At 40.7% G+C, this 12,144-nt stretch overlaps 1 protein-coding gene across 1 annotated transcript in view; it reads left to right on the plus strand.

The window, feature by feature from the left end:
• The window catches only part of MLLT10 (MLLT10 histone lysine methyltransferase DOT1L cofactor), a 119,850-nt gene that overhangs the window by 28,013 nt on the left and 79,693 nt on the right, over nt 1-12,144 (plus strand). The window contains 1 exon segment of the mRNA XM_048511868.1: nt 8,664-8,773. Coding sequence (XP_048367825.1) covers nt 8,664-8,773 — 110 coding nt within the window.

Below are 12,144 nucleotides of genomic sequence, written 5' to 3' on the forward strand. Positions count from 1 at the left end.
TCCTCATCTGAGAGCGGACAGCGTGGCGGCCAAGGTATACTTAAACAATCAGGGAGGATCCAGGTCCTCAAACCTATATCGAGAATCAGCCAAGAATACTCACATGGGCAGAAAAATACGCAAAATCCATACAAGCAGACCACATACAAGGAAAACTAAATGTCTCAGCGGACTGGCTGAGCAGATCCACAATCCAGGAGGCGGAATGGTCCAATCAACAGAAAGACCTTCCTTCTTCCGTCTCCCCAATACTTAGGAAGGCATCCAGAAGTAGACCTGTTAAGCTACAGCGGACAATGCACAGCTCCCAGCCTTCATGGCGGATCACTTTCACCCAAGGGCATTAGCAGTAGAGCGCCAATGGCCAGGCAGCACCATGGCCGCCAGCACCCTCCCTATACGCCTTCCCGCCACTCCCACTGCTTCCCAGACTCCTCAGGAGAATCTTTACCTAGACTGAAGGCGAGAGTAATACTTATTGCACCACACTGAAGCCCAGGAGGCCCTGGTTCTACCGACCATAGCGAGGATGTCGGGAACAGTCCTCCACTGAGACTTCCACGATACCAGACCACTGCTCCACCAGGGCCCAATAAGTGCACCCAGATCCCGGCTGGTTTCAGCTGGCCGCCTGGACATTTGAGGCAGAGAACAACCCTAGGGAACAAGGGCTACTCCTGACAATGAATAGCTAACACACTATTGGCATCACGTGCGCCCTTCTACCAACAGGATATATAACTGCACCTGGAAGGCCTTCCACAGATGGTCTAGTTAAGTAAGAAGAGTCAATCCCACAACTTACCGGCGTCTATAAACAACATCCTGGAGTTTCTCCAGAGATGGAGTGGATTAGGGACTTAAAAGCTCCACATTACGCAGACAGGTGGCGCCCTCACTACCCGTGCTATGGCCACTGGCCGAGGGGACTCCGGCATCCACGTCACCCTGACTTACTCCAGATTCCTAAAGGGGTTCAAGCAACTCCAACCCCAACAACCCACAGGTTTCCATCCTGGCGCCTACACTCCGTTCTCAGCAGCGGCTTACCAAGAGCACCATTCGAGACTCAGTCCAATCCTATCCCCATCAAATGGCTGCGCGGCAGAAACTCTGTTCCCTCATCCAGCTTTTCTTGTAACCGATGGCGGGTCTCAGAATTAAAGGTCCACTATCGGTTAAACAAAACCTCTGCGATTTTTCACACTCTGACAAAGTCATGCCACTTTAGACCCAACCTTCTTTGCGAAGGCAGCATCCTAGAATTTCACCTAAAACGGGAATTCGTGATTCCAGAATTTCTGCGCCCAACCCAAACACCGCACGGGAACACAGCCAACCCGGCACAATCTGGACGTAAAGGCTCGCTTAAAGGCATTCATCATTAGAACAGAGGAACATCCATGCCAAAACTGAAAGTCTCTTCATCAGCGTGACAGCTCCAAACATAGGTCACCAGATGTCTTCGGCTGCTATCAGTTCGACCACTCAAGAAACTGTATACGCAGAGGCCCGCCAAGGCCCTGAGACTTCGCCAGTGCCCACAGGCATCACGGCACATTCCATTAGATGTACAGCAACCAATGCCGCCCTACTGCACCAGGTCTCCAGTAGAGGACATCTGCAGAAGCGGCGATCCTGGTCTTCTTCACCATCTACATTTACCAGATACTTCTGGACTTCACTCTTGGTCCGCAGCACAAAGGCGTTGGGACCAAAAGAATCTTGGAACTTACATCATGAGGAGAATGACGGTCCCCACCCACTTAGGGACACTGCTCTGGAAGGTCCCGAGCCCAGGAGAATGGACTCCGCCCCCAGGAGGAAACTGAGTCCATTGGACACTTACCGTGAAGGGCCCTTCTCCCTGAGTGGGCTAGGAGTCCATCTCGACCCTTCCCGACGCGTCTATTCAACAGGATGCGTTTCCCGAAAACATTTATAACTTTCTGAATACCTAGATACCACAAACTCAGAATGCTATGCTTGACCACATTGGTCCACAAGTTTACACCCACAGTTGATTAAGTTACAGTTTACTTTGTTACACATTTTCTATCACATAAGTTCACTCCAGTTACCGGAGAACTGTTTATACTGTTATTCCTGTTCCTAATTTCTTTTCTTTCACTATTCTTAAATACTGCTTTGACAGTCGTACTGGAAACAAAGAGGAGGAGGAGCCAGGGACAGGAAATTGAAAGTTTAGGCCTGCCTCCCTAACAGAAGGTTGAGAAACACCCAGCGGAGATGGACTCCTAGCCCACCAGGAGAAGGGCCCTTCACGGTAAGTGTCCAATGGACCGTTCTACCTTCTCCTGTTTAGTCGGGCTTGGGGTAGCTTACAACAAGATCTAACAAAATGCTTGTATAACAGTTGAAACCTTATTATGTAAAACTCAAGTGACGCCCAAATGTACAAAAATGGAGAAACTAACAAGAGGAAAGGAAAGAAACAACGAAATCACTGATTAACTAAAAGGAAAAAAGGAAAGGGTAAAGGGGAGAGGGGGAGGGAAAGGGAGATCAGCTAGATGAAAGTGTCACCATCCTCAACTGTAGGCTTGGTGAAGCATCCCTGTCCTACAGCCCACCTGACTGGAGGACAGCCAGGTACTCTTTGAACCAGGGACCCCCAGTAGGTTATTTCCATCTGAGTGAAATACTCATTCTTTTCTGTCCTGATCTTTGGCTCTGGTGAGATGAGTTCATTGGGCCAGATCTGAGGCTAGGGTTGGCAGCTTCAAGTTGGGAAATTCCTGAAGATTTTGTGGTGGAGTCTGAGGAGGACAGGGTTTGGGGGAGGGGGAGGAGAGGCCTCACCTGGATGTAATGCCATAGAGTCCACTGTCCAAAGACATCTTTTTCTTTAGGGAGACAGATCTGTCATCTGGAATTCAGTTTTCATTCTAGGAGATTTTCAGGTCTCACCTGGAGGCTGCAACCCTAGGCCTGGAGGCAACTTCTGAGGGACTTGATTCCATCAAAATGGCATAAGTCAATTATGTCTGGCTGTTTGCTACTGTCCAATAGCCATTATTCTATGAAAGCCAGTGTGCTGGGGAAATGAGATTCCTCCTGCAAGTTCTTGTGGGTTCCCTCTTGTTGGATATATTTTCTTGTAGAAAATTAGAACATTGAAGTTCCATAAATATCCCTATGTATTAATCTGGGTCCCTCTGGAAGCTGTCTCTTTTTCTTAACCTATAATTCAAGGATGTTCACTATTTTGTTACATCCTACTAAAGCAATTCTTCTGCATCTCATACAGAATAAAAGCTCGCTCAGGCAGATCAGTGTCAGGGTAATCGGCCTTTGGCAGAGATGACTGCCCCCAGAATGTCTTGAAGCTACCTGACAACTTCTGTAAAGCATTGCACCCTTGAAGCATGAGCGAGCAATGAAGCATCATTTAGCTGTCCTGTTCTTCATTCACGTTTTACCGCATGCACCTGTGCCTGCCTCCAGATAGCTTAGTTTGCTTCTCTGTAGCCATCATGTGATGCAGAGAAGTAAAAACAGGTTGCTTACTCAAAGCTGTCCTTTGAGTCCATTGTCTGTTATCAGTGCGTTCATATAACTGCCAACTTTCCCTGTAACAGGTATCATCAACTCACTGTGGCATACTTACACGTATGTGGAAGAAGCTAAGCAGATGTGTGCATGTGTGGCTCAAAATTGTGCTTCTGAGGGGGTGGAAACTTCATGTCTAAACACCAGCCCTAGGAGTTTTAGAATTATTGCTCTGCCCAGGTGCAAAATCTCATCAGTGTGAATGCACTGACCAATCAAAGAACAACAGTTATAACCAAGCAGTCTGTTTTTTCTATTTTGTGTTTCCTTTGTTGGGAGACCTTTTTTTTCTCATGGCTGGCTCTTTTGCAACTCATTGAAAGATATTGGTCTTGTGCCACTGGAAGCGCCTTGCACCTGAGAAACAAGCCCTTTGCATTGAATGAAGAAAGTGCTAGTGGAAACAAGGTATAGAATCTACTTGGTTACTGTAGCAGAAGAATCAGTCCTATTATTTTTCCTTATGAGAATGAGCCTTATTTATTTTGATCTGGACGTTTCTCTCACTTTTTCATGTGGAAATGAGATAAAAAACTTCCTAGTTTGGCAAGACTTATCTAACTACAGTTATTGTAACAACCAAAATACAGTGCTTTAACAAATTATGGCTTATTTCCTATCTACCAACTGGGGTTCTAAACCAGGGTTAAACCCTACTGGTTAGCTCACTTGAAAGGCTGTTGTTAGCAGGAATAGGATGGATTGGGACTGGTATATTTTATAGAAGATTATGAGATCCTAGAGAAATGAGAACTGAAATTAACAGTGTGGATTTGGAAGACTAGAAAGTGAGCTTTAGAATAGGGATGTGCACCCATTTTCCCTGATATTTAGGGAAAGAAGGAAAGTCGAAGACAAAAGGGCCAAATAAAGGTAGGTTGGCTGGTGTGTGGAAAGGGAAGAAAGAAACCGGAAAAGCTGAAATTCTATGGGGCTTTCAGGGAAAGGAAAGAGTAAACAGTGGGAGTAGGAAAATGAGATGCCCTCCATAAATACATGTGGGTCACTTGTATGAGTATAAACAGATTCCTGGCTGATGTGGTTTTAGGGAAGTTCTACTGGCTGGATATCTGTCCTTAGACAGTGTTTGAAGAAAAGGAGCCCTGATATTTGAAAAGTGGCAACCATAGTGGAAGATTAAGATAAATGTAACCAACAATAAATTCCACAACATAAATTATGTTGTGGAATGTATTGTTGGTTACATTTATCTTTCATCCCTTTCCACACACCAGTCAACATATTTGTTTGCCCCTTTTGTCTTCTACTTTCCTTCCTTCCCTCCCCCTGACAGCTAGCTCTGGGAAAACTCTGTCCTGGTTGTGTGGTGCCAGCTGCCAGACTCAGGCTTGGTTGCGTGGAGGGAAACCTGCTAGAACTTGGGAGGGGCATCTAATTTTCCCTTGCATCTCCCTCCTCACACTATTTCACCTTTCCTCCTATTGGCAGTACCCATATTCCCTCTTGTTTGCCAGTTTCCTTTTCTTCTTTCCAGTCATCAGTCAACCTACCTTTTGTCTGTTCCCCTGTCTTGAGTGATATTTTTATTTATTTACTTCATTTATACTTAGCCTTTCCCCCCAGTGGACCTCAAAGCAGCTTACATTGTTCTGCTGTTTACCATTTTATTTTCACAAATAGGTTAGGCTGAGAGAGAGTGACTGATCCGAGATCACCTGGTCAGGTTCCAATGGAGAGCAGGAATTTGAACCTGGGTCTCACAAATCCTAGTCTGAATAACCACTATACCACTCCTGGCTTTCCTGGGGTGGCTGTTGTTGAACACTAGTGAGCAATTGTGCCTGGGTGAGTCAAGGAAATTAGGAGGCAACAAGTTGTCTATGATTGCTGCCAGGCCTGAATGAATCTTCCCCCCAAAGTTCAAACAAGAAAGGACTCTGCCTCCTCCTGCCTTTTATTTACCAAACCTAGGCTTGAAGGCTGGCAATATTGTCATGGGTGTCTAGCAGTGATCACTCAGATAACATTTGTTTTTAAATTTTATAGTCACTGCTCCTTTTCATTTTTATGTATTGTAAAAATGGCATTTTCTGATTGGTGGCCCTAATAAAGCTAACACAAGCTGTTACTAAATCTCATTGAAAGTAGTGGAATAAAATGAACATGACCAGTATAAACCCTGTTATTCATTGGGACTCAATACTGGATTATGGCCATTGAAAATAACTGCGCAATTACATAAGCTTGTAATTAAGCACTTATTAGGTCAACTCCAGGTGTTCCAGACCAATATGCTTCCAGGAAGCAATATAGGAATTGGCTCCACATCATGATTCCGTAGGCAATGCTAAGGGACTGCATATTTTTGCTGTGGACCTGGTGGAGAGAACTGTTTTGCAAGCAGGGTGGATTGAGTTAAAGTGATTAAATTAAACCTTAAACTGCTGATTAAATATTTAAAACATCTTCTGTTTATTATTCCTATATTTCATAAGTAAAACTCTATTAATAGACAGCGCAATGTAGGGGCTAAGAGCAGGTGCACTCTAATCTGGAGAACCAGGTTTGATTCCCTGCTCTGGCACTTAATCTGGTGAACTAGATTAGCTTGTGCACTCCAGCACATGCCAGCTGGGTGATCTTGGGCTATTCTCAGTTCTTTGGAGCTCTCTCAGCCCCACCCACCTCACAGGGCATTTGTTGTGAGGATGGGAGAGAAATGAGTTTGTCTTTCCTCCTCCTCCTCCTCCTCCTCCTCCTCCTCCTCCTCCTCCTCCTCCATTGTACAGTATCCATGAAGTTTATTAACTAAAACTTGATAGAGTCTGTATACAGCCTCCAATGTTTTATTACAAGTTTCATGGATGTTTAATGTTTTTACTATTTTAGAAAAATATCTGATGCTTTTCTTATTTTTGATAGCATTGCTCATGATGTCAAATAGGATCTCTGCAGCCTTGTCAGACTTCAGGAGATAGACAATTGATAGAGTGAAACTGCTTCTTCTTTCTCCTCTGCTAATTTTTGCTCCAGTATTTATGCCCTTTCTATTCTCCTTTTTAACTATTTTATAACTTTCCCATCCCATTCGTCCTGTAGTTTTAGCAAAGGAATGGACTGTTGATTGGGTTGGTGTTGACAAATTGTTGTTTTCTGTAAGATAGAAGTCCATGTTGTTTGATTGGTTGAGTCAGATACTTATTCTTGTTATGTGGAGTCCTTTTCAGGAGTCAGGTAGTTAGTTGTTAGGTATGAAAATAGGAGTAAAAAGCAGTGAACTGCTGTGTGTTATAATAATTGGATTTTCCTTTTGCCTAAAGCCTTTTCACACTATTTTCAAATATTTTGGTGTTTTAAGGACAGTTTTAAAGATTTTTGGCACTGCTTCTATAGGATTAGATCCCGGCTAAATTCTTGTTCATTCTGTAGTTTCTTTTTGTCAGTACCACATTGTTTTGATGCTGTTTTAATCTCACCTTTCATTTTCATAGCTGAATATTTATTGTTGGAAATTCTTTTGATGCTATTTTTAGCTGTCATGTATTGTAAGCCTGTCTGGTTGAGAGCCTATTTGGTTGAGAGTTACAGGACAACATTTATTTAAATAATAACAGCAAAACTAGAAGACATGACTGTATACCATCTTTTTGCCTTTTATAACTTTTATGTAGTCTTTTGTGTGTAGTAAGAATTTGTACATATGGTAGGAGGCTGGTTCAGATTTTATGCCACAATGGTGTTAAATGAAGTACAAAACTGGAGTCAGAAGTACAGAATATCATGAAGTATAAAATGGAAATGAGTTTGAAAATAATATTAAGAACACAGCCTTCAGATTTCTGCCACTGCAAGTCTCTATGACACATTTTCCTATGTACTTTGGGTCACATGCCTACCACACATGGCATTTGCTGTTCATAATATATCATCTAATCAATGCATGATGTTTAAATACATTAGTGGTGGTAATTCTACCAAGTTTATTGGAGGTACAGCTATGATGTTATTGCTTGTAGACATGCTTTCAAAAAAATAATTGAAATAGGTTCTGCTTAGATTATCTCAAATTGTTAGGCTCTAGAACATTATTCTATTTAGAACTATATTTCGTGATATAGAGGTTGGCAAAGGGGGTGGAGAAATAGTTGGCATGGCGGAAGATAATTCCACATGCAGAAGGCAGAAAGATACGAAAACATGACTACTTGCCAGTGAAGAAATTCTAGAAGTGTCTAGGGTGGCTAGGATGAGGGCCTAATTTCCTGTGCAAAGCTGTAATTCTTCTTTGAATGTTTCTGCTATTCTTCTTTTCATATTGGGAAATTGGTGTATCAAGCTGCCTGGGAATTCTCTGCATAAAGCATTCTAGGACACAATATGGCCAACGCTTGAATAGCAAAGTAATTTTCAAGCTGAGCTATTTATGCAATGAAACAGTAGCAGACATGGTTAAATTGTTTTCTTCAGCAAAACACAAATTCGTGACTCCCTTGGGAACCACAGAGAACCTGAAATTAGGCAGTCTCTTTTCTGGGTCAAGAATCCTTGAAAATTGAAGGGGGAAAAACAGGCAAAGTGTATCATACCTTTCTGTGAAATTTTGTCAGTAGCTAGGAGTGAAAACAAAAAACTGTTTCATGATCTGAAATACTATTCTGTGATATTACCTAGGAAGGTAAAAGATGCAGTATTGTGCCTTTGATCTAATCAACAACAATGAAAGCAAAGATTTATTGTTTCCTACTGAGAAATCTGTGAGCTGTTGTAGTGGAGTAGTGTATATGTTTCATTCTATTCAAATTAGAATTCTCTCAGTTACACAACTGTAAGCTTATTGATCTCAATGGAAAAGATCTGGTTAAAGGATTAGATTTTTTCAAAAAACTTCATTAATTTGTATCAGTTCTTTATTGATTTGGATTGTAGCTCTTTGAAAATGTTTTGTCATGTTATCCTGTTTTTGCATGCTATCGTGTGATAGGTAAGTAACTTTCATACATTCCTTGCCTTGTACTGAATAATTGAAAATACATGCAAATTATAAGGAAGCTTCTTTTTGTTATAGCTGAAATTATTCTATTTGCGTTTTCAAAAAGCATTAAAAATAAAATTCAATTAACTTTTTATAGGTTGGGCTCATGTGGTTTGTGCTCTGTACATTCCCGAGGTGCAGTTTGCTAATGTTTCTACAATGGAACCTATCGTGTTGCAGTCTGTTCCTCATGATCGTTATAATAAGGTATAATTATGTATTATGACTTATTTTTCTTGATGTAACTTCATTATTTGCTAAATGATTAACTATTTCAGTCCTGATTTTTAAAAACTGAACATAGTTTGCTTTGTGAATTTATTGCACAATTTCATAAACATTCTATGTGAAAGTAAATTTGTAACATTCTCTTTTCTCTTGAATTGATAATGTGAATTCATGTCTGCTTAATTAGGTACCTAACTTTTCCAACATGGAAACTATTTTAATGTCATCAAATAACTTTCCAACGTAACTGTTGCAAGTACTGTACGTGAGGCATCTCGACTGTGGAACACAATGATTATTTAAAAGTTTCTTTGCAAGTAAAGTTTTAAATTAAAAGTTATGAGTAGATTTGGATCTTCCAACTTATTTTTGAGTCTTCTGTTTCCTGTGTTTCTTTTAATATGCTAGAATTCTTAGGCTTTGTGCCTTACTAAAGACATAGCTAATTCTCTTGGTAAAATGTTTTGCCCTTGAGACTGTCAGTGTGATATCAGCTGGAGCAAGCTGTCTAATCCTTGTCTTCTGCCTGCCCTCCCTCCCCTGCCCTCACCCCCGGAGGCATATAATAGGCCTATATAGATGTTCCATTTTGCTTGTATTGGGTGACTAAGATCACATTTCCCCAAGCCCCTAACGAAGTTGACATGTTGGACATGCAGGTAGAATTGCAGGTAGAATATTTAACTGAAATAAAATTAACTTTTAAAAATTTCACTCCTGAGTTTTGTGTTCAGTATCCCCCCAAGATACAGTTTGTAAAATTTTTCAGTAGTGGTAGGGGCACAGACTGAGCATTTCTAATACAATCCCTGCCTTGCATTTAACTGAATGTCTGATTAGAGCTAAAGTAGTATTCATTGAGAGCTGTACCATGTTTCTGGGTATAATCTATTATTAATTTTAATTCAGGAGACCAGTTTAAGGAATTAGAGATCAAGTAGACAGATAAACATTCCCCACCCCTAATAAAACATTGTTAGAAGTGTATTGTGACAAGGACAAGCACAAACCTGAGATTCATTCCCTCTGTTACTACATTAACTTTCTCACTGGCAAAGTAACATTTGACAAAGCCTTCTGTTTATCTTAGTTCTGTTTTTGAGATTTATTTATAGTTATATTTAACTTTATCAAATGCCAGGTACAATGATGAATGTTAACATTAAGGCCATAAAAATTGCCTCCATAGGTCAGGATTAGAAGAGCTGTGAAATGAGTTTTGTAAACACAAGAGAACAAGATTTTTTTTTTCAAACAGCAGTCCACATGTTACATGGAAAACTGCTTTTGAAACTGGGAGGAGTTTCAAAAGTAATTATATGTGAATAAAAATCCACAGGGCTGATATATATCACTTGCTTGAGATGGGTGGAGTTTGCTATCCCTTTTTTTTGTTTCCTCACAGATTCACTCACACTTCATTGAGGTTTAGCTGTTCCATTATGAACTCTTTTTGGTGACTTCTACTTCACATTTTCTTATTGCCTTTAAAAATGCATATTTTAATACCATCCTTCTGCACATTGTCTTTTTCTATATCTAGTATATTTATGTACTTTTAAAAATGTGTAAATTCACAACAATCCATGCATGTAGCATTGTCACTTCTTTACACATTCCAACATAAGTCTACCTCTAATTTACACAGTATTTTAATTGACTATATCAAATTTTTTTTGGGTGTAATCTGCTTTTCCTCTCAGATATCAGGGATAGTTACAACAAGGTGGGAGGCATGTGAACAAGACGGTTCTTGGTCTTGCTACATATAAATGTTCAAGGGTGGGAGAGAAGAATGCACTGAAAAGGGGTGCCGTCTTCAGGCAGTCTTCCAGATGGGTTTCACTATTGATTCTTTCAAAATATTTTATGTAGTTCTGGGAAAGAGCTGAGAGAAGCCTGATTTCGCTCGTAGTGTGACACTATTCTGTACATTCAGCACCTGTTACATGGTGGTTGGAAATTGACTACATTGGCCTATATGTGATATGAACAATGACATTAATATGGGAAGCATATTGTTATGCAGCAGTTCTTCTGTACCTGTATTGTTTATATCCATGGTAATTAAAGACATCTTTGTTAACTAGCTTTGAAATATTAGCTGACAGTATTGCTCTTCTGATTAATAAGTAGGTGCAGTCTCATGCATATTCATCGTATGTCTGATCAGCTGACAAACATCTGGACTGGGGCTGTTCTGGATGATCCAGAGACCCTAGTGTGTAAGCATTCTTATGGTTTTACAAAACTTAGTAGTAAATGAAAGCTGGTGTCTGAAGAAAAGAAAGCTGGTGCAGGTTTGTTACCCGCATGTGATGTCTCAAGAATATTTAAAACAAGCAGGGACTCATAAGGACTCACCCTCCAGCTTCTGTATGCCTCCTATCTCCAGCCATATATTTATTTACTTAATTTATACTCCACTTATACTTAATTTCCTCCACGATGGGAACCCCAAAGTACCTTATATCATTCTCATCTCCTCTATTTTATCCTCAGAACAAGCCTGTGAGGTGAGTTAGATTGAGAGTGCATGACTGACCCAAGGTGAGGTTCCATGAATTCAAACCTGGGTGTTCCAGATCCTAGATTGAAACTTTAACCATGATACCATACTGACTTTGGGGGGATGGTTCCTGTGGAACATTAGCAAACAGCCGCATCTGGGTGATTCACACAGGTTGGGTGACAGAAACTTGCTCAGTAGTTGCTGTTAGGTCTGAGTCCAAAGAAACCTCCTTCAAAGGCCAAAACAACTCTAGAAAGGACCCTGCCCCCTCTCCTGCATTTTATTGGCAGAAACAAAGGTTGGAAATATTGCTATGGTTGCCTACAACAGTCACTCAGGGCATTCATTTCGTAAAGCTACCAGTGCTGCTTATATCTTTTTTTTTTTAAAGCAAAGTTTTCAGATTTTTCTGAAAATCTGGGGCTTTTTTCAGATTTGTAAACATATCTATGTGGTCTGTCCATAACTCTGATTTCCAAATTTATGTATCTGCAGATTGCTATGTCAGTATTAAATATAAGCTGTAAGTGAAAGTTAAATGGAAAGCATCTGTATATCACATATAGCCATATTATTTCTTACATTGTGAGAAAAATTTACTCATCCTTTATTTCCACAGTACATGCACACCTTCATAGTTTAATCTCAGATGTCTCACAACATGCAGGATACTTGTAGGTTTTAAAACATACATACAGGTATTAAGACATACAGGTATTGTCGAAGGCTTTCATGGCCCGAATCACTAGGGTGTTGTGGGTTTTCCGGGTTGTATAGCTGTGTTCCAGTAGCATTTTCTCCTCAGAGAAAATGCTATTGGAACATGGCCATACCACCC

This window comes from Sphaerodactylus townsendi, linkage group LG11, assembly GCF_021028975.2.
Source record: "Sphaerodactylus townsendi isolate TG3544 linkage group LG11, MPM_Stown_v2.3, whole genome shotgun sequence".
In the NCBI taxonomy this organism is placed as follows: Eukaryota; Metazoa; Chordata; class Lepidosauria; order Squamata; family Sphaerodactylidae; genus Sphaerodactylus; species Sphaerodactylus townsendi.